General features: G+C 41.4%; 3 protein-coding genes across 4 annotated transcripts; 1 reads left to right on the top strand and 2 right to left on the bottom strand.

The window, feature by feature from the left end:
• Positions 1-257: 257 nt before the first annotated feature.
• On the bottom strand, positions 258-6,599 carry LOC135495454 (alanine--glyoxylate aminotransferase 2, mitochondrial-like). The gene is made up of 12 exons (XM_064784126.1): positions 6,510-6,599; positions 6,029-6,108; positions 5,573-5,757; positions 5,192-5,315; positions 4,723-4,817; positions 3,932-4,025; positions 3,599-3,664; positions 3,206-3,430; positions 2,917-2,989; positions 2,420-2,568; positions 2,042-2,191; positions 258-1,673 (listed from the first exon to the last, which is right to left on the bottom strand). The coding sequence occupies exons 1-12, from the start codon at positions 6,568-6,570 to the stop codon at positions 1,470-1,472; spliced, it is 1,506 nt and encodes a 501-aa protein (XP_064640196.1). The 5' UTR covers positions 6,571-6,599; the 3' UTR covers positions 258-1,469.
• A 1,288-nt stretch (positions 6,600-7,887) lies between these two features.
• Positions 7,888-14,238, top strand: LOC135495455 (plasmolipin-like). Of its 2 annotated transcripts, none has more exons than XM_064784127.1 (5): positions 7,888-7,973; positions 8,212-8,366; positions 8,931-9,098; positions 10,906-11,010; positions 11,344-14,238. In XM_064784127.1, the coding sequence occupies exons 2-5, from the start codon at positions 8,232-8,234 to the stop codon at positions 11,494-11,496; spliced, it is 561 nt and encodes a 186-aa protein (XP_064640197.1). In that variant the 5' UTR covers positions 7,888-7,973; positions 8,212-8,231; the 3' UTR covers positions 11,497-14,238. The 2 variants fall into 2 exon arrangements, with proteins under 2 accessions (XP_064640197.1, XP_064640198.1); XM_064784128.1 differs by lacking the exon at positions 8,931-9,098 and adding an exon at positions 8,716-8,877.
• Positions 14,239-15,247: 1,009 nt separating this feature from the next.
• Positions 15,248-22,401, bottom strand: LOC135495605 (conserved oligomeric Golgi complex subunit 7-like). Its single transcript, XM_064784411.1, has 18 exons — positions 22,291-22,401; positions 21,747-21,839; positions 21,513-21,557; positions 21,307-21,362; positions 21,006-21,090; positions 20,608-20,802; positions 20,317-20,437; positions 20,014-20,096; positions 19,680-19,790; positions 19,104-19,262; positions 18,756-18,810; positions 18,227-18,429; positions 17,711-17,912; positions 17,314-17,425; positions 16,874-17,102; positions 16,478-16,676; positions 16,150-16,281; positions 15,248-15,809 (listed from the first exon to the last, which is right to left on the bottom strand). The coding sequence occupies exons 1-18, from the start codon at positions 22,291-22,293 to the stop codon at positions 15,640-15,642; spliced, it is 2,253 nt and encodes a 750-aa protein (XP_064640481.1). The 5' UTR covers positions 22,294-22,401; the 3' UTR covers positions 15,248-15,639.
• Between the last annotated feature and the right edge of the window lie 161 nt (positions 22,402-22,562).

The raw sequence follows: 22,562 nt of genomic DNA, 5'->3' as shown, positions 1-22,562 counted from the left end.
GCACCTTATGAGAGGGAACTCGTCCAAGACAACTCCATTTAAAAGAAACATTCATGTCCGGGGCTCCGAAGACTGTGTATTTATAGACCCTTGGCGTGTACAGTTTTTGCATACAGACAATGAACCTTTGTTAGGATTACTGGGTGTTCCAATAGGCTGTGCCATGTGAACTGTTCCCCTTGAGCCGGCACGTGTGCCCTTTTGACTGGGAATATAAAGAACAACCATAGTCATTCCTTAGCCTGGTCACTAGTCCACAAGGGAACAGTCTATGGATAGGCAGCCGGAATGAAGTGTCCTCAGTCTTGCTGACCAACCGCTCAACTCCAAGAGAAGGCAGGGGTTTAACAGAAATGGAAAAAGATCATAATTATAATATATGAATTTATATTTTGATTCATCAAGTCTGGTAGACATTGTGACTTTAAAAGTATATCATAATTTGTATATATATATATATCTAGTTACAAAAGTTCATGAATAGGATTGCAACCTGATCAAAATACTAATAGTATCAAGGCAGTATTTTGATACATTTGGACCCAGTAACTCAATTCAGCTTTGAGACAGCTAAGCATTCTCTCCTTCAGTTAATCTCATACATCACAGTAGCATTAGGAGCAGCGCTAAACACCAACATCACTGCCATCTCCAATTGGACAAGCGAACTCTCGCCTGCTACAAGGTTTATCACTGACCATTAAAGCCAGGGTCTGTCTCAAATGCCAATAGAGCAAGTGGTCCCGGGAGTGGCCCCTGTTCTGGTAATGACAAGAACAAATCTACCAAGCATTCAACTTTAACAGAGAACCTAACAGAACTAGTCACCAACTTGGCGATAACTTTAACTTATGGACTAAACTACTTGTTTTGAGCAACTAAGACCTACATGTAGCAATATACATCAGATGTAAAGTAAAGCAGTAAAATACAGATTTACTAAATGCATTTTGCATGATGGAATCATAATACAACAACAATACATACAAAAAGCTCTGATGCAGTAATCAATTTAACCTGATTCAGTCTAATCACATATTAGAGAAGAAAAACACCTTCAATAAGAAATTTCAGCGGAAATCAATATATAAAACACTAAAATACTGCTGCCATTTTATAACACTTAGCATTATCATAAGTACTATGTTGACGCTATTAAGCTGGTTTAGCCCCCTCTGACACACATAGGCCTATCAGATCAAAAAGGCCTTTTGTACAGGTGCGCTTCAACCAGATAAATTACGTCAACACTGTATTGATACCAACCAAAATGGAACCACTTCTTCCACACTCATCGAGATTCACCAATGTGTGTGTGACCTCAAACCTCTAATGTCATGAATACAAAATAATATAAGAATTAAAATCTCAATACACTATATGGTTGTACAGAAATGCTATAAGAAAATGACTGGAAAGTCACTGCCTACACATGGTTACATCTGTGACACAGAACACCTCCACCCTGCTCAGTGTGTTCCATTCTTGTGGTTCAAGAGTGCCTTCCTCATGACTGCGATGGAGAAGTCTGCGTCTGCCTTGGTGATGCACATGGGTGGCTTGATTCGCAGGACACTGCCATAAAGACCACCTTTTCCAATGAGGACGCCCATATCCTTCATACCTTCCCATATGATGCGGACATCCTCAGCAGGAAGAGGAGTCCTCTTTTCCTGGAATAGATGGATGGAAGCCACTAGATATTGAAGTGAAGCGACATCTATCAGTCCCTGCAGTGTTGACTGCTGAACTCTATTGTTAAAGCTCAAAATGTCAACAAACTCGAATTTATGAAAGACAACCTTTCTTCCTCTTAACTACAACAGACATTCTGAGTGAGTACAGCACGTACAGGTACATACCCCAGGACTTCAGTTAAAGCACTCTTGTACATAGAATATACCTCAGATGGACGAGATTGATTACAATCATGAGACATTTCCCCCTGCCATCCCTCCAGACATCAAACTCTTCCCTAAGCTTGGCCTGCTCTGTCAGGCAGTGCATGTATCATTCACCTTGCTGTTGCCATGGCACCTACCTTATCACTGACGAGCTCGAGTCCAATCATAAGACCTTTCCCTCTGACATCTCCCACCACATCAAACTCATCCCTGAGCTTGGCGAGCTCTGTCAGTAGGTAGGTCCCTAGCACCTTGCTGTTCTCCTGGGTCTTTTCCTCTTCAATCACCTGAAAGATGTGAAGGTCAAGGTGAAAGTTAAGGTCAAGGTTTGTTGGAGTTGATGCTCGAGTGAAAGGAAACGTCTAGGAGAACAGAAGATTCTAGTGACATTGGAATCCTTAACATTGGTTTCTACAGCTAAGCACCTTAATCCATCAAATACCATCTACACACAATGGTGAGAGAATTTTCTCACACTATTGTCTCTTAGCAGGATAAGTTGGACATGAACTCACATCTAAGACAGCCGAGCCGACAGCACACGACAGAGGGTTCCCGCCGTAAGTATTGAAATGGAGAGCAGTGGCCAATGTCTGTGCGATCTCTGGCGTGGTCACAACAGCTGCTAGCGGGAAACCATTACCAATGCCTTTGGCCATCGTGACTGCAATCGAGAAACAGAATACAAAGAAACGTCGGAGAGTAGAAATATTTATAAGCAGTCGTCAGTTGCTATGGCATGGGTCGGACCCAGGATTGTCCAAAAAGTTCAAAACAGTTCAAATCCATGAGTTGACTTTTTATTGGATAGTTCTCAATCTGAACATTCAGCTGGCAAGGGGGTGAGGAACCGAGGGTAAGGGTTTAATGTCAGAAATTTAGTGTGAGGAAAGTTTTTTTATTTTTCCAAGATTTTTCCTTCAAAATAGGGTCGGTTGTTTAGAAGGTGGAAGTATTGGGGCTTGGGAGGTTTCGGTGGCAGATATTCTAGAGGTTACAGAAGACAATTTACCTATATCAGGCATAACACCATGGGATTCGAAGCCCCAAAAATGATCGCCTGTTCGACCAAATCCAGTCTGGACCTGCAAACACAATGCACATTGTTTACAACTATAAGTTGTGATGCTTCATTCATTTTCAAGTTGCAGCTCTTCCAAGTCAAAGAGATGCCTTACATGCTTGATTAGAAGTGAAAGAAATCACCAATTTAACGCAATGATTGAAATGGATGTTCCACAAAGTATCGTAAGCACTGATAACCGAATATGCTATTGATTGAGCCTTAGAGGTCCGCTTACCTCATCAGATATACACAGACCTCCATGTTCCCTCACAATATCAAATGCCCTCTTCAAGTATCCCTTGGGGAACTGTACAGCACCTCCAACACCTTGAATTGCCTCTGCAAAGAAACCGGCCACCTTGCCTTTAGGGCAGGAGTGTCTCAGGGTATCTTCTAACTGTTCAATGTAGTGGTCGCAGGCCTCGCAGTGATCTGGGGGACAGCTACATTGCCGTGTAGTCTGTTAAAGAAAAGAAAGAATATTTTCAAGATAAAGTCAGGGCCTAGAAGCCACGATAGCCTTGATATCAGCTGTTTAGATGAGCATGAGGCCCTTGGTCAGAATAGCCGCGGAGATGACAGCAAGATTAATGACAGAGATTGAGAGTAAAGATTAAAGGATCATTACCTGTACAGGTGAATCACGGCACTGAGCACCTCCCCAGGGACCTCTATACACATCAGGATTAACTACCTGTAACGGAGAAGTGAACATAATCAATGGCGATGAGATATACCCAAAAGTTTTGGTAATTTGAAGATTAATAATATATTGGCAATCTTCATGTATGAAATCAAGCGATAATCTAAAAATCAAGATATTGACAGCCATTGCTTCGAAATGGAACTACTACAGAAGCAACCTCTGTTTACATTTTTAAAGACAATACACCCATTTTGATGTGTGATTAGCCAAGAGTTGTGTCGGTCCAAAATGAACCTGGAGCCCAGGCCTACTCACATTGTGAATGCCGAAGCCTGTCGGAGAGTTATACAGCCATGGCCCATGTGCTGTGAGTCCCATAAGTGATGTGCTAGCACCATGATAAGCATTTCTGCAGGAGGGAAAGAAAGGAGTGAAAAAGTTCCGAGTCTGAAAATATTCATGTGCAATCAGTATACTGATCTGTTACTCAGTTGATTCTTTGGTGAAGTTTAACATCACATGAATCACCCAACACATAAACTTTCAGCCCCAAAGGCCTTCATCTAAACTATATTGACCTTTTGGCGCTGTTATAAATGATTGTTTAAGTGAGGAAACATAGTTCATGGCCTAGCCCATAAATAGAACAGGCACATTATCAATGCCATGGATCAGCAAATGTAGGTCAGTTTTTGTGTCCAAGATGACAGCGTTCTATGCATGAGCTTGCATTGGGACTTCAAGGTCAGTTTGGATTCCTGGGCCATCATGAACCATCTGATACTGATATAACACAATGATAAACATCCATTTGTTTCAACTCCCTCAGTTTGTTACATAAGACATTGTAAGACCCACACTTTTACTTAAATACCATCAATGAGAAAACGCAATCACGGCAAAGAACTGGCCAGGGATAATTGTTTTCATTGGTTGTGTCTCATCTATTACATAACATATATATTGACCAACATTCCATGAAAAATACCTTTTACATTCAACCATCATATTTACCACCAATATTTCTAACGGAAATTTTCAATCCCACAATTATCATATCTCTATTTGCAAAACAAGGAATGTGAGAAGCTGGAAACGGCTTTTACCTGAGAGATGTGAGTTCAAAGTTGCCAGTGTAGAGTCGAGCCATGAGCATGGCAAGGTCGTTGGCTTCTGACCCACTGTTGACGAGATAGGCAACCTAGGAGAGGATCAGAACAATCTGTAGAAGCAAATGATACACCTGAAGAAGCATTTTTCAGCATTTTGAAATTGATAATAAGAGCAGATATCTTTCATAGTTTAATTATACTTTGATACTCTATCAATGAGGGATAATGCTCCATATGATGGACAAATCTTGTCTAAAGTTATAACTTTAGACAAGATTTGTGCACCATTGCTGACTGCGTTCCTGACTATGGGATCCTTCAGATGCCTGTACCATATCTCCAGTCCTGTGGCGGAGATGAGGCGGCTTGTCCTTCTGAGGTCTTGCTGTGTTCTCCCCCAGTTTTTCCTCAACATTGGTGTTGGTGAGTGACTGCTCCCATCAGCCTAGAGTAACACACATACCTTAAGATTTCCAGGCAATGTGGCAACAAGTTTCTCGGCATATTCGTGTATTTTTGGTTGGAGATAAATGCATGTTGTATGCCAGAGGAGTTTGGATTGCTCTTCTAAAGCCTTAGTAACCTTCCTGGAAATAAGACAAAATAGTTGATGCAAAATGATTCCCCAGTGCTTATGTTCAGATACATTAGCTGAGCAGGTAAATCGGCGGAATAAGCAAGGCTAAAGGTGGTACAAGTGCCGGGTGTATACCTTGAAGGGGCGCAAACAAGTTTTGAGATTACTTGGACGAGGTTCAGGCCGGTCAGGTATCCTCAAATACTCGGACCAAAAGTGACATGAACGAGAAAACGTCTACCACAAATATTAGCAACTTTGACTTACGGATGACAATGTCCAACACTGACTGTGACGATTCCACCAAAGAGGTCAAGATATCGCTTGCCGTCACAATCCCACAACCACTGCATATGACCTTGTTGGATCATGACAGGGTTTTTGTAGTATGTTACCAAGGCTGGAGTCAGATTGTCTTTTCGTATATTCATAGCTTTCTTGAAGGGTAAACCCTAGAAAAAGACAACGTAGTCACAACAACTCAGTATCAGGCAGTTTCAGTTGAAGGCTCGTTGTCAGGTAATATCTATGTCTTCAACAAAGACGGGAGGAACACCCAATCACACGACTGGCTGCTGTCCGCTTAGTTATCAAGAGTAAGAGGCAGTATCTCCCTTCTCCTGGCACCAGAACCAGGAAAGCCTACAAGGAACCTCCGCTTTATGTCGCATGAAAGAGAGTTGCAATGAAGCAAAGTGACCTGCCCAAAATGACTGATTGTACCTTGTATTCTGTAGGTTTAAAGTCACATGGTGGCATCTCTGGAAGACTGGCACTGGTGGAGTAACATGCCCGTACCAGACCTACAAAATACCATTCAAAATATCAAGCCTTGGTATTAGTATTGCCTATTGGCATTTATTGGTACTGGTAGCTCTCCAATCCCCTTATATCGGGCCTCGGCCAACACTACAGCTGTCAAACACTTTATTTCATGACTTTTTTGTCTTTGAACCCTACCAGAGTAAACCTTACTTCAGTTTTACAAGTTAATTGAAACATAAACCAAAGGGAGTTCAATTTAACTGCCTACCCCATCTAGCTACAAAATTTGACCATCTTCTGAAAATCAATGGAAAATATTTTGGGACACCCTATACAAATTAAAAATTTTCACAGCACAGCATTTGCTCTTATTAGAACTTTCATCAGCTCCTGGGCATCAAACCTTTGCCCATGCATGACAATGATAACTCAAACCTACCTCTAGTTAGGAGAGATCTGGATGTCCTCAGTGCCATTCCGAGTCCAACAAGATGTTTCATTTCAAAGCTGCCTCTCCTACACCAATTCCGCTATAGACACACGCCAACGTATACAAAATGTACGAAAAAAACAGCGTCAATTATTTTCCAGATTTGCCGGGACTACTAGTTATTGTCCTCACTAATAGGGAGCAGCATAGACATTTGACCTGCAACGTAGTTGAAACGTAAGTGGGGTCAAACCCATGGGAGTAATGCCGCGAGAATTTGCACTGTGTTGGCAAGTAAGTAAGTTGGAATATAGATAAGCTGTGATCAAAACGGTCGTCAGCACCATGTTTGGGGTTCATGGAATAACTCGTCCACCATTTCCACCCTAAAAAGGTCCACCCCAAGACGGGGTAATTTTTGATTTCAAGTAATTGGGGGGGGGGGGGGGCTGCAGAAATGATATCTCTTCTGGATGTGCCCTCCCCTTCATAGCTCGCCAAGTTGCCAGAGAGTGTACCAAGTCTTTGCTGGATGTGCCATGCCCCTTCACAATGCGTACTCTGTCCCCGCCCCCCCCCCCCCCCCCACTCCCCTTATTTAGGGGGTACATGGGCTTGTTCCCAAGTTTTAAAATCACCCCCTAATGGAAGGAAACAGCATTTTTTTTGTACCCCCTATTTGCGGGCTTTTGTGAGGAAATTGACCCCCTATTTGAAGGAAGGATTTGATCTTACCCCCCTAATTGAAGGGAGTCTTGGATCCCTACCCCGAGGATTGTGTTTGATACCTTGGTGATAGCAGGCTGTGTTTCCTCTTCATCATCATCAAGGGCTTCCTGAGCAACATGTCTAAGGTGGGTCTGCACTTCTGGAGCAGCAAATTTCACGTCCCCATCAGGATCTTCATGGAAATGCATAACGTGTTCCTGAACATCATCTCCTTGCTGCTGAGGATCCTCAGAAGACCCAGGGAAGGAAAACATGAGAAAATATACCCCTATTTTCAGTTTTTGAAGGGAAAATAGCAGTAATAACACCCCTATTTTATTGATTTTTCGGGGATTTTTCCCCGAAACAAGAGTGAAAATTAACCCCATTTTCCCGAAAAATCGGGAACGCGCCTGCGGCCCCCTTGACTATGGAAGTGGGGGGGGGGGGGGGGCGGGACTCTGTCTGATCTAGATGTGTGACTGTACTCTCCCAACGTAGTGCACCCCCTCCCCCCTCCCCGACCCCTTCACAAATCCTACAGGGGGTCATCCTTATTGTTATGTAGTCCTAACATACACCAGACCAGGCCGACCTCTTCTTAATCAAACACAGCAAGATTCATTTAAAAACCCAGATTTTTTTCTGGCACCTTCTGTAGAAATAAGCAGAGCGGTTGCGTGCGACTTCCGCTTTTGCCGATATAGAGAAATTGGGTCAAATTTTACTTTTATATTTTTCTCATTTTCTTGTTTGGGAAAGAAGGTAAATTTAATCCCGTAACATGAGTAACTTGACAAGTAATCATAGCAGCCGACTGAGCCAGTGATTGTGTTATGAAATGAGTAGTTAGAGCGTGTGCAGTATTTGAAATCGACCCTTTCTGCTGTCACTCCCTGTAGTGTAGTGCATGTGTGTATACATTGTTTCACAGTACATGATACACAGTGTGTAGTGTACCGTAGAGTCAATCTTGAGGAAATCAAGTTCTTTATTTCTCTAGGAAGCCAATAATCTGCTAAGATGACAGACATGCCAACAACGTACGAGACCAAGACATCAAGTCACGTGGAGAGTGGACACACAGACTCCACGCAAACGGGATGTTATACGGGGTATATCAGAACAATTCCCGGTATTTTAAAAATTGTTGAAATGGTGAGTTATGCCATGGACCTCAGGGCTTATCATAAACGCTTCGTCCTCCTGGTGGCACTGTTTGAAATGTTGACTAGGTCCGTTCAAAACAGTCGGGAGACTGTGAGCATAGGACATTCCTCCAGGATGTGTTCCAGCGCCTGTTGAGAGAAACCACATTCGCAGATGGCAGATTCAAACAGGCTTATGTTCCTTAGTTCGAGTTTCAACGATAAATCATGTTCTTAGCAGTTACATTGTTTGTGATAGATGGAGAATGTCAGTTTCACCATGTCGTATCTGTCCGAGAAATATTGTCAACTTCTGCACCACGTAGTGTTAACTTGCAACTATGCTATTGTTTTTTCAGGCTCTGGATGTTATTGTACTCATATGCTGCATATGTATGCTAATCGGGGCTGGAGGCTGGGGGTCGTTTTTAGCTGGATCGGCGCTGTTTACGACGGCAATCCTCTTTATATTCCATATAACAAACCTGATCCACCGTCTGCCTGGGCCTTGGTTGATGATTGTAAGTAGACTGCATGTTGCATGTGTTCATTATGTTTTGTATTGATGTTTCAGGTTTTAGATCTGATAGTCATCATTTGCTGTGCGTGCATCGTAGGCGGAGGAGGAACCAGCGGCTGGGGAACATTTTTGGCCGCGTCTGCTATCATAACAACCGCAATTCTGTTTATATTCCACATCACAAATTTGATAAGCCGCTTACCAGGACCTTGGCTGGTCATTGTAAGTTGATCTAGATTTGGCCTTGAGCTTTGCTTGGCGTGGGAACTTCCTACCTTCATAACTTTCCTCAAACTCTGGGAAATTCCAGTTTTTAGAACTTTTCTAGCACCCTGAGAAGTGCCTGACTTTAGAACTCTCCTCACACTCTGGGAAATGCCTGCCATTCTAACTCTCCTCTCACTCTCAAAGCTTTTTTTACAATTGTAGACCTGTTTTTAACCAACTCAACAATTACACATTCCGTCCTGTTTTCCTCTTCTCTAACACTCTTTCCAGCGGTGTCTGTCTATCATAGTTTAGTAATAGTTGTACAAAAGCAATCAGAGTTGTCACATTCAACCGAGGAGCACAAGGCTGACAACGATATGTCAGTGGTTCCTACTGTTGTCTTTTTTGTTATCTTTCTGGTTGTTCTATGCTTTGGAATTAACTTTATTTTAGAGTTCAATAGGACGACTTCATCAGCAAAATTCATCTGCAATAATGTTTATCCTGGCTACTGGTTACCAATATGACTTTACCATTACTATTTACTATAAATAGCAACCTTCTGAACACTGCATTATTCTGCACTTTACACCTGACAGTACATGTAACAGTCGTTATTCTGTAATCCACATTTTGGATATGCTTTTTAGAAAGTTCTTTCTGCAGGAAGGAAATTTTGTTTCAGTGTGAAAACATTGAAGTTTTGCTGTACATGTGGTATGTTTATTCACTATATGTCAGGACACATAACAGACTGAAGAGCCCTTAGGCATGGTTTATACAGGACATTGTCAATACATATGTTTAGTGTACCAACTGAGCTTCCTACTGGTCTTGGTTAAGAATGCTTATTTTTGCCCAAAGTCGCCAATGGAGAAGCTCTCTTTTAGTCCCGCATTCTACATACATGTTGGTGTCCATTTGTGTTTCTACATACAGTGGCAGTGCAACTTGACATTCGTTCAAAATTCAAGAGCATTTCCTCTTGCTCTAGTAACTATACAAGCGGGTTGAGTGCACAGCTTGGGGCTTGCCACACTTGTACATTGTCACAGTAGAGCATAGTCTGAAGAAAAGTGAATCATGTCCAGTTATTCCAGAATAAGACGTTTCTTTTGGGATGATATTGATAGTTGCTCTTGCTCCAGTTTTCTATAGTTGCCTGCTCCTAAATCAAAGCATAACGCTGCTATATGGAGTTTAGTTCTTGACAATAACGTCCAGGGATCCAGTTCCAGTTTTTATCACATCGTCAATAAAACCTCTTCTAATCTCTTGAATACTACTACACCGTATATCGTCTTATTTTTCTCGTGCTTGTGTATTAATTAATAGCCATGAACACACCAGGAGCCTGATATTCATGTTGTGATTGTGTGCTGTATGTGTGCTGTATGGCATCTGTTTTCATTATAGCTCCATTGTACCAACGCACATACACAGTCTTCCCTAACTGTCTTTTATTCTAATGGCCACGTGAAAGGATACTGCCTGTCATTTTATCCCAATTAACCCTTTGGTGGTTTATTAAAAGAATTTGGTGGAATATGGAACAGGGGATAAAAATGATCAGCTCAATGAATGATGTAGGGCAATGAAGACAAGAGCCCTATGCTTAAAGGGATTGTGCGAAAGCCCACTTGGTCATATCATGATGTGGAGCTATCATAAATAGCTTCATGGTTATATCCATGAGGAATGGGTGTGTCTAAACCCACGAACTCAGCAGATGGGACTCCTTAGTACGAATCTAAAAACTAAAAAAGACTTGTAAACGATTTATCCCTTAGATTGTCACGTTATTTCTCTTTGATTGTAGGAGTTTGCCTATTTTGTGATCTATGCAGCCCTGTACGTTATCACGGCCATCGTGTGTGCCGCGTTTGCCGGCACTTATATCTCCCCAGCATCGGGTGCGGCCGCTGTGAGTATATCAACGTAATCTCTGTCTTGACTTTCTTACAGATGTTGTAACATTTGGGCGTTTTACTTTATTTCACGAGAAAATGATACTCAGCTTTGTGGTGATTTTGCACAGAAAATGTAGGAGGTAAACAGAATGTTATATTTAATCTGAAACTTCGATGTCTGAAGTATCTAAAAATAATAAATTTTCCTGAATCGGACAAGGCATGACCAAGGTAAGGCACTTTTAAAGCAAAATGCTGACAGCTTTTCTCAGCTATTTAAGATTTTTTGCGTGCTGTGCCTTTCCAAATTATGCCAACGCATACAAAGCTTTCTTTCGCTCTTTCAGTTCTTTGCATTTGCCGCCGCTGGCGTCTATGGTGTTGATGCCTTTTTGATGTTCAGGACATGGCGTGCGGCGGGAAGTCCTGTCGGAAGGACCGAGAGTACGCAAGCAACGACTACCACAACTGTCACAACGGTGGAGACGGCACAGTACTAGATCATTGTTGTCATATGAATTAGTGCTAAGGATGGCCATGTCTCTTTGTTCAGTATCATCCTAGACTTATCCGTGTTCACCTCATACAGCCAATCCTGTTCGTCAGATGTACTCAGTCATCCTCTCAGACTGAATCTGACCCCCAAAACCAGCAACATCAGATTCCAGAATACTGAGAATTATTGCGCCTATTTGTTTTTGCAATTTGAAAAAATTTTAAGAAAAAAGTTCAGATTTTATGATTTAATGGATTAAAAACCTCCTTTCAGTGTATCGAATTAAAAATGTTATTTTTATTTTCGCCAATTTTTCCGCGAAATCCACGAAAATAAAACATCGAATAAAAGTTAGTGGCCATATTTGACATTTTTGAACATCTTCATTTTAACGTTTACTTTAGTTTTGTGCTCATTTTTTGACAGAAGAGTACCGTAATTTGAAGACAGTACTTAGTGCACCAAGTGTTACACTGGTAAATGAATAGGTGTTTATCTTTAATGTTTGATTGTTAACAGAATAGCATTGGGCCCTCAGTTTGAATGTGGGCGTAACAAAAATAACTGGGTCTTAATGATTAAATGTTTGTATAGTTTTATACTAGGTTGTTCTAATACACATGATTGTACATTGATATTTTGATGATAGTTGACTAGAAGTGTCCACAAATGTATAAGTACTATGTTTCGGCTCAAGTTGGTCAGAATCATGATACATTATGCAGTGCAGTGGAACATCCCTTAGCGGATACCTCTGTATCAAGGACACCCTCTCTATAAAGGATGCCGTATTTGGTTGAAGATTGATCATTTCCATTGAATTTGACCTCTTTAATCCGGACACCTCTGTTTATAACAGAGACGATCTTGTCTATTTACTGCAGTCTCATGTGAATGATCTTCTGACAACTCTTGGCTGCGGCCTGTTCTTGTAAAATGAAATAACATATTGATGGTTCTTTTGCACATTGAGCTTGTGAGAGTGAATAGGCCTAAGTCCCCAAATTCGTTTAGTCCTACAACTTCAAGATACCTGTTCAATCCTCAGCGATTCCAATCAAATCGACCCTGGCTGGAGGATTTTAGGTCTGAATCAATCAGATTGGTCTTTGAGTCCATTCATCTTTTCGGGGCAATTTGTACATCACTTATTATTGTCGACATGTATATTGTACTGATTGTTATATATATATATATATATATTTATTTTGATACAAGAGTGCTTCGTTCACCTTGTAGAGGAATTCTTGAGAATATTTCTGCCAAAATATCTGAAGTCCATCGGTAAGCTGTTGATGGGGGGGGACGGGACATTTCAAATTACACCAACTGATAATGAAAGCGGGTTTCGCAAAGAGTCTGGTGTTGAACATAGTGAACAGGGTATGAAGTGAATGTATTCAACTCTTGAAGTGTCCAATGAATGATGAAAACTGGTTGCATGTCCATGCATCCCTAAAAGGTGATCTTAAAAGTTTGTGTACCCCATATACAGGAATCCAAAGATAGGCAGAGTTATTTCATATTCTATAGTATTCCTATTTTTTATGATGGCATGGATAGCATTTAATGATAACTTGTGTAGAGTTTGAGAATTTCTTACACTAGAGCATCTTAGATATAGAACTAGTACCCATGGTTGTTCGTTATTATCAGTGTTGGCTTTGTAATGACTGTCTCAGACCGAACATTTTGATGGGGAAACCCCCCACACCCTTAGTCGGGCTAAAACCTATTCTTTAGGAATACGAATTTAGAAGATCTGACGAGTTATGGATCCATTATATCATGTCTGTTGTAGAATGAAAGTTCTCTGTTAGTAATTGTGTATTTGTTAAGTGCAATAGACTTTCTGTAACTTAAAGTGGTACATTCATAGCCCCCACAGTGTATAAAACAGCTGGAAGTACGCACATTTTGACGTAAGTGTACCAGGGCTATAACTGTATCACCTTACCTTATGGTTCAGTATTCTTAGTTGGTACGTGTACCACGTTACTTTCTATGCAGATTATGCTTTACATGTAAACAACTCGAAGCATCATGACCTTGGATGACCTTGTGTCTGATGATTGATCATCCAACTTACTTCTTCTCAAGTCTACAGATCGCTCTTAACATCTGGCAGTGACAGGACATGACATGAACTTCACATTGTGCAACATCAGCTGGTGAAATATGTCCGATTTAATGGTGGAATTATCTCTGTTGACTAAACGCCCTTGAAAAGAACGAACCGAAATGGCATAGCGTTTGTTAACTACTGAGAGATCAAGGTGGTGTTAAAGAGATTTAGGTCCTTGTCCAAATCTGAATCAAACTTGTAGTATCAAAATATGCAAAATTGTAATAGGTGTTCAACATTTAATTTGTGGTGCTGTAAAGTAGGCTTACCGATATTATTGTCTCTGTCGATAGTTTTAGGACAGTTCCATTGGGTCGGACCTTTTTCAATCTTTGAGGGGGAGACATTTTAACACCCAACAGCAGACATAGGAATGATGTCATTTCTATTTGTTAGGATAGGCATGCATTCAGAGTAAGTTATTTATTGTCCCTGCATTTTCAGGAAACTCCCTGCTTGCTTCCCAAGCTTATTTCTGCTGTTTCCTTGGCCTTTGCGCTCCCCTCTAGGTATAAAAAGTTAATAACTTGTTCTAACCCACATAATCATAGTTACTCTAGCCTAGATACTTGTCGGGTAGAATTTGTATATGTATATTATTAAAGTCGATGCTTTTGAAAACTTGCGTTTTGTTTCATTGATGTAGTTTATTGAGACTGTACAGGGGAGGTGCTTGGTTAACTGTCTGGTCCGGCCTAACATCCTGGGCCATCTTCAGTTCCTCCCATTGTTATAACTGGCTTTGGAACTACCCCAAGGGTTGGGTCCCTTCAGACAACATTCCTGTTAGGTCTGTTGTTGTGAGTTGTAAAATATGGCTTTGGCCAACAACCGAGGAAGATCAAAAACCTAGAGAACTCTCAACCTGCGTCCTTCAGGAGGTAAGGCTGCTCTGCAATAGTCACTACCAGAAGGCAGTCGCAACCTGGAGAACCTCACTTGTCTCAACATGGAGGCCAGGCTACTCTGCAATAGTCGCTACCAGGAGACAATCAAAACCAAGAGATTTCAGCTTGTCTCTACTAGTCTGTAATAGTTACAGCCAGGAGACAGTCACGATCTTGAGAACTCCTCATTTGCTTCAACATGGAGGATCAACTGCTCTGGTCACAACCAGGAGACAGTCATAACCTAGAGAACTCTTTACTTGTCTCTTCTAGGAGACAGGCTACTCTGAAAAAGTCACTACCAGGATTCTTGCACAACCTTGAGACGCTCTAAACCAACTGTCAAGACCAGGAGGAGATGTCACAACAACTTGCTGGAAAGACCACAGAATTGATAACTGGCAGGAAGAGTTGCCAGGCCCAAGGCAATTCAGTATGTTGAGAAGGATCTTTCTCAGAATTGATGGAAATCTTAGTCTGGGGCAATGGGTCTCGGTCTTTTCCGCCTGTATGCTGGAGATTACATGTCAAGTCATCAATGTAAGACTCATGTGGGTTAATCTGTAAAGCCTTGGAGCATTGTTCCTCATTCGATGAAGAGTTGAGTGATTAACCATGCGATTCCTTGGTGAGTTCTAATACCACAACTTGGCATGAAACCTTCTGCCTTCTTGAGAGACAGATCATTATGTACAGGACGGATGTTCCAGCACAATCTCACGAAAGTTTTTGATAAGTTATCAGATAATATTATTATTCTATTTACAATAAATACACAGCAGCACAATGGGTTGCAGAATTCACACACAAACATGAAGGTAACTACATGTAATTGTAGATAATCTTTGCCTCAACAATGTACCTTTTATCCTCTTACTTACTTAGTAAACATTATAAGTAGGACAGCAAAGACAGCCTGAGACTGACAGCACACAGGACAACCTCTATCGATCAGTTCAACTTTTTATGTCTCTCTTGGTAACTCAAAGACATCATTATTTCTATTGCTGCACTGACTACGCGCATCTACAAGTGTATGTAACCAAACTGACTCGGCCATTTTCATAGTGCCAGGCACCAATTGTAACTTGAATGAATTGGCAATGATGTCCCTGCTCCCACCACCAATGGTCCATCAGTCCAGCTTGATGCCCCTCATCTCAGCTACAGCACTAACTAGCCGCCGAGGCATCTTCTCTGATGCTTCGCCGTAGTTCTCTTGGTCGGTTTTCAGGAGTGAGGCCAGGTTCTTCATCGTCTCCGAGGCGTGGAGATCCAGATCGTCGAGGACATTACAAAGGTAATCTGGAATGTCAATGTGATAACATACTGAGAGGAAAGTTCTGACTATTACAACAATGGACAAGCATATCCTTTTGAAAGTCTTTAGAATATCGGCATCACCGTTATAATTTGCCAAGACAGGGGATAAAAACCAGGTCTTCTTTTACAATGTTAGGGTGAAGATCCCTCAAAGATCTTGAAGAAACAACTGCAGTGGCAACCACGACTTTTCTAAGGACAAAACTGTCAGAAATCTCTTTGTTGCACCCATTATTCAATATCTCCTTTTCACCAGAATACTGTCTCCATTCCGCTGATCACGCCAACACAACAGAATGGCATCCGTATCTAGTCAACTTACCAACATCCGTTCTCAGCTGTCTTGTAGCGTGAGGTGATAATTCACGTATCTTTAAGATCTCCTCACAGTATGTATGCATCGTCCCTCGCGCAATAGACTCGAGCCATAAGTCGGCGATGTGCGCAGGTAGTTCTGAAAGACAGGGGATGATGTCGATAGACCGGCTGTGAAAACTTTGCAAATTCTCATCATCTTGTACTTTGTGTACAGCCAAGGCTCATCTTGACGATTTGGAAAGAGCCACAAAATATGTGGACTGGTGTTGTTTCATCTCATCGCACATTTAATCCCAAAGACATTACCGAGGTCAAGACAGTGACAGACTAACCTTGTTCATCTGTAAAGGGCAGCTTGCCATGTTTCAGCGCTGCGATGATTGCTGGGTTGTCCTCCATCGTGAACGGCTCCAGTTGCTGTGGTAACGTCATCAGGTACTGACCAATCTTGGTGATGTATTCTTGTGGCGATAAACTGAAGGTTGGCAGGTCTGACGTCAGTGCACCACCCGCACTTTGGGAGGTCCAAGTCTGCAAATTGATGAGAAATAGTTTGGTGATAAACATGTGTAACCCTGAACCACATCAGGAAGTGAAGGGAAAAAAGAGAGAGTCAGTTGACTTCACAAGTTTTGCCTATCTCTGCAACGTACAAGAATGGAGAAGTCACCATGGCCAGTACGTGGATTATTTACGTGTTTATCATAACTACAATATCTCGTACATACCTCCATATGAGCGAGGGATACGAGATGCTCCTTCAGCTGATGAAAGACAATATCAAATGCGAAACGGTGAACCTCTTCACTCAGTTTACACATGTGCTTCATCACATCTGGCAGGACGCAAGGAGCGTCACCTTCTTCCAGCTTCTCCAGCAGAGATTCCACAGCAAGTTGATCCTCCTGGCTCTCGAGGAGCAGATACTTTGCATCATGGAATGGATTCCATTTTGATCTGCAAGCACAACATAAACACTGCCTAAAATATTGAGTTGAGAGCACGTCAGCTACCTTAACTCATTAGTGGCTCTTAGAGAATATTCGGGCCATTTGTACTGTAGGGGGAAACCAACACTGGCAATCCCTTCTTCCCTTATTTTCCAAAACAATCCGATTCTTCATTCTCAAAATTCATGTACGAGCCCTCATTCCCCAAAACAACTTACCTGGTTGTTTCTGTCTTGACAGGCGATGACGGATGATAATGCTTGCCGATTGAATTCAATATGTTGCTGATAAGGTTCTGGTCATATTCCTCTGTATGAAGAATAAGATCACCTGCGTGGAGAAAGAATTTCAAAGGTGAGAGATCGTCTCAACCCCTCCCCCCAAAAATAGATGAAAAAACATTTCTACTGAAAATCTGAGATATTGTTTTTTTCTTCAGGGAATTGTCAAAAAGTAGTTGAATCCCCCCAAAATTTCTCTTAAATAAGCCAGTTTTTAAGTACTGTATTTCGATTTTGGACCAATTTCAAAAACCTGTGCACTTACATTTTAATCATAAAGTGCCAACTGCATCTGACAAATAAAATCAAAATGATGCTGGCTGACTGCACCTACCACATGTTTGAATGATGCGTAAGGAATGTTGGAAGAGTGACCAGTCTTCGTGGTCACCTGGCGCGTCTAATTTACATTTCTCCCTCAAATTGACGAGAACACGACGGAATTCTTTGACATAGTTTTTCAGGTAAGCCTCGACAGCTTGTAAGAGGTCTGGGTAGCCACAACCATTGGCGAATTTCATACATCTTTCATTGGCCTGTAATATAATAACAATTGAAACTGACAACATATTCATAAACACCTCCGGAGATTATACCATGGACATTAGATCACCTCACAACTAGTCTGAAGTTAGGTTACAGAAGGACAGCCTGCAGATGGCCATAACATCTGGCTACACTGGTCATGCAAGAAGATGACTACTTGTGTACCTGCCAACTCCATAACACCAGGAATCTTGCCCGATTCATTGATCATATCATATCTTTGTGGTAGGGGAAACACGCAGGTAATCTCACAGCTATAAGACTCCAAACAAAGACTGCAGTGAACTGACCAACTAGCACTTACCTCCTCAGCAGCACTGAACAGCTTTCCCACCGACTCCCCCAACAGTCTCACACTGTCAATGATTTCATCATGGTCCACCTGTATATTATCGAGTTCGTCATTGAGCGTCTTGTCCTCGAATGCGCCGTACTTGGTGATGTATCTTCTGTATGGGAGGTAGATTGAAACAGCGAGGCTGTCAACGCAGGACTGAGACATGTTGCCTGGGAGAAGAACAGAACCATGAAACGCCAGGATTTACACAGTAGCGTAGAGGTTAGAGTGGGCTAACCAAGAGGTCATGGGTCTGACTCTCATCTGAGTTACTTAGTGGTTTCTTGTTGCAGTTCAAAGGTTAGGTGAGCAATTTTTAGCTGCTCCTTAACATTCCTAGAAAACTCTGGGATGACAAAGCACTTTGAACAAGAACCTGGCCATGAAAAAGTGCTTTTATAAGATATCAATCAAATTATGTTAGATAGTGCAATGTATCTTTTGTCTGTGAGAACTCGAACAATGCTAGTACGATCTTTCTAGCGGTCACACCTACCATTTGTGTAGGAGTCAATGGCTGATTCTATACTCTTCGCAAATCGATCAGATATCTGAAATGAACAACTAACAAGTCAAGGAGAATCTTCTCTGATATCAAACAGTGATACAAGGAATAACAATCGTAACCCATGTCAGCTAATGTGTCCCCTCATTTGGACAAAAATCAAGTGTACATATTTGGCTGCAAATTTAGCTTGTGAAGTCTGATGTTTAATGTAGAGTAGCTGCATTATGTAAAGAACCTGGACTAGTGTAACATCAGTATGGGTTTGTGGACAATGTCAGCTTGAAAGCTTTCCTGCAAAGACAAACAGAAAAAAGAATGATTCAGCCTGACGATTACCTGTTTCAACTCAATAAGACAGAGTAAAGTATTCTGTCCGTTCTGAAGATATTCCACTATTGTATGAGGCAAAGAAGGGTCGAGGCCTTTCAATGTTTCGGCCAGTAGGTCACACACGATCTGCACCGGCTCCTCAAACACCTGGGAACACCACTTGATCTGGAAGAGAGGGAGGTTGTCAGTGAGATTTCTTGTTTGGACAGAAGCCTACACTACAAACTACACTATCAATGGAAGATAGGCATCTTTTTAGGCAACAATTCCATACAACTTCCTCTTCTTGATTCCCCAAATTCTCAGTCGAACCCTCTGTTCTTGGTGATTGAGATGAGGCCATGGACAGTAACACATTGAGACAACTTTCCTCTCTTTACATAGGTAAAGAAAAATATGCTCTCCTCATCTTAAACTTCAGTTAAACCCTGAAAATTCTCCAGATACAAGTTATAGAACCCAAGTTACATGATGTAGGTACCTTAATCTCTATTCTACAGCCCCACCCGATCAGTCTCTTTCATGGTGGCAAGCAAGTTCTGCTTGACAGCTTTCACAAATTCTCTGAACTGTTCATCTCACCTGTGTGTGCCATGTTGTGAGCAACAGATCATAAAACTCCGGCAGCCATTCTATCAACGTGTCATCTGGGTTACTCTCCATGATGGTCCGCCATGACTGGAGAAGTGCACTCTGGGAAAATGAACAACATTGGCGTTAATATCAGAGATATCTACTTCAAAAATACAAAGAAGCTGTGGCAAGTCACCCTTCTGTCCTATCTTTTGCTTTCATAACAACTGCAGGGGTGGCAATGGGGTCAAAACACACTCTAGGTCAGCTTGAGACGTTCTACCAGTAAGGTTGGACTGGGACCACTCGACACTGGATGTGACTCTATATGATAAGACATTACCTTATGGCATTTATGGTAGTATTTGTATAGTTCAGGCAGACGGTCAATGTCACTGAAGATCTTCACATACATCTGTGCTGCTTCTGAAATATCAATACATTGGAAAAATTTACTCGGAGGCAACAAAATGGTGCATAAAGTAACACATCATTCTACAGAACTTGAATAAGGAGAAGTCTTCTGCTGACTACCATGTGGCGTACATTATTATAAAGGTAACATTCAAAACACTATTCACTACTACTGAGTAAATCAAAACAAAGATTTTCAGCTTGATCTGGCAACCATCAATGAAGGCCTTACCAGATGACTGGGCACCGAATGCTGCCACAACCTGAGGACTAAGCATTGCCTCCAGACGATTCTTTAAGGCCTCAAGATGTTGTACTCTGTCTGCATAATCAGGAACATCCACCAACATTTGCTGAAATATTATAAACAGAAATATAAGACTGACTGAACTAGCCTGGCGAGGGACCAGAGCTACTTGGACTAGACACGCCGATACTGATGCTTCATAGTGATACTGATACAAGATTGTTCTGCCCTGCGATAATAATGACCTCTGTTTCCTTTACACGAAGGCCAACTTACCAGACTTTGCTGCATTCCGACAAGCTTTGTTGATATTGCCTCTATATCCTTAGACTGGAGAACTTCTTCCACATCTGCAGACAGAGTTGTCCAGTTGTCAGCTTCCTGGAGAGCATCAGAGGCAGCCTTCATCTTGGACTTGATGTTGTCTAGCCTTAGCAATGTCTGCATGGAGTGTGACGTGTCATGCTCAACCTGGAGAGTGACAATGACTTATTAAAGCTTCAATAGATTCCATGGTTGTCAAAATGATATCAAAATTCCACAAAAACATTTCTCCAAATTTTTTGGTGAAAAGTCAAAGTTCAGATAAAAACATCACTTTCCCGATCTTTTCTCTCAAACTATCTTTTGATGATTTTTGAAAAAATATTTTATGCAGGTCTTTGTTTGTTTACCTTTTCAATATCCTCTTTGACCATTCTCATCTGCTCCTGCAGCAAGACAGACTCCTGCCTGACAGCTTCAATGTCTCTCATCACCCTGAAAGGAACACCAAGAGTAAGTTTACGGAAGTAACGTGGGGACAATCTTCAAAAGACTTGCAAGACCCTGATATTTTCACAATTTCCGCAAGAGGGCACACAATTGTGAACTTTAGGGCATGAATTGGTCAATTCAATGATTCATCATTGGAATATGAACAAGTATGATAATCATTAACATTGTATTCTACACCCGGAATCTGTATTAACTAACCTGGGTAAATTCTGTATTGACTGTTGGCTGGCATCTTCAATGATGTTATTCACCTCCTGTAATAAAGTAGTAATGATTGTTTCATAATGTTATCAATTCATTACATTTTCCCGAAAATTGAAACGATTCTATTTTCCAAGTTTTTAGAAATAACTAACAACTATACCAATTTAGTTTTGGTGCATCCATGTAATTGTGTTCCTTACCTGAATGAACATCTGAAGCTTCATCACCAAAGTGGTGGCATATTGCTGGAAATGAAAATGTCAGACAGTAAGAGGGCAATTCAGTCACATATCAGAGTCCAAAAAGCTATCACACATACATGTACATGTATAGTAGGCCTGCGGGATGCCTCAGGTTTTTCAAAAAGCAATGATTTTTTCTTCTAACTCTGTTCAAATGTCAGATTGTCCGATTACGTGGAAACTTGAACTTACATCTTTGTTAGTAGTGGTATCTTTGGTAGATCTAAACGCCTGGTTCACCCATTCTTTCACATCAAAGTTTTCATCAAGGAACCGAGAGTAATCCTGAAAATGGAATAGTTGAAAAAGTAGAACAGTAATTGTCAAAAGAACCATCCCAATCTCAATCCTTCTGATTGGGACCACAACTAGCTTTCTGCCAGGTGGCAAGTACTGCATCAGGTAGTCAATGCAGTTGAGTCAAATGGCCGTCAGACTGGAAACGCCACTGTACAGTCTGGAAGTGTTACTTGTGCTGGAATGTGACGACGAGAATGTTGCAAACCGCCGTATTCCCTACTTCTCACAGATCAAGCTTTCATTGCACCAATTGTGTATACAGCAGTTAACACTACATTTGTACATGCAATCTACAGTGTATACATATAGTATACACTGTATTGTACACACATACACGTCAACATACAGGAGAGAAAATTTATAAATTCTTTGGCCTATATCTTTATCGTTTCTGAATATTTCCACATTATTTCATCAAGTATCAATGGACCATTACCATTTCCTGTGTCAAAGTTGTTCTTCTGAAAATCAAGGAGAGAAAACCCTGTCAAATTAAGAGAAAAATAGAAAAAACTCAAAAGTTTTTCTCATTCATGGTCGCAGCCATGTTGAAACGTTGCTCAACCTCGTTTGCGGGATTCCGTAGTCGCATCCAATACACTGTAAATGTGAAGAGATAAGACGCTTGGATACAAGCTTGGATATTTTCCAGCGACAACCACAACATCCCAACATGGGTAAAAATATTGGTCTGCTCTTTGGTGGAGG

This window comes from Lineus longissimus, chromosome 11, assembly GCF_910592395.1.
Source record: "Lineus longissimus chromosome 11, tnLinLong1.2, whole genome shotgun sequence".
Lineage (NCBI taxonomy): Eukaryota > Metazoa > Nemertea > Pilidiophora > Heteronemertea > Lineidae > Lineus > Lineus longissimus.
The sequence above is the reverse complement of the archived record's forward strand: the minus strand, read 5'-3'. Positions and strand labels throughout refer to the sequence as shown.

Coding starts and splice junctions, on each gene's coding strand:
- LOC135495454 (XM_064784126.1), bottom strand. CDS start 6,570: ATGAAACATCTTGTTGGACTCGGAATGGCACTGAGGACATCCAGATCT. Junction 3,431..3,598: donor GCCGTGATTCACCTGTACAG/GTAATGATCCTT, acceptor TTTCTTTAACAG/ACTACACGGCAATGTAGCTG. Junction 2,990..3,205: donor GTCTGTGTATATCTGATGAG/GTAAGCGGACCT, acceptor TTGTGTTTGCAG/GTCCAGACTGGATTTGGTCG.
- LOC135495455 (XM_064784127.1), top strand. CDS start 8,232: ATGACAGACATGCCAACAACGTACGAGACCAAGACATCAAGTCACGTG. Junction 8,367..8,930: donor TTTTAAAAATTGTTGAAATG/GTGAGTTATGCC, acceptor TTGATGTTTCAG/GTTTTAGATCTGATAGTCAT. Junction 11,011..11,343: donor CAGCATCGGGTGCGGCCGCT/GTGAGTATATCA, acceptor TCGCTCTTTCAG/TTCTTTGCATTTGCCGCCGC.
- LOC135495605 (XM_064784411.1), bottom strand. Junction 18,811..19,103: donor GTCTTATTGAGTTGAAACAG/GTAATCGTCAGG, acceptor TGTTCATTTCAG/ATATCTGATCGATTTGCGAA. Junction 16,282..16,477: donor GCCCTTTACAGATGAACAAG/GTTAGTCTGTCA, acceptor CCTGTCTTTCAG/AACTACCTGCGCACATCGCC.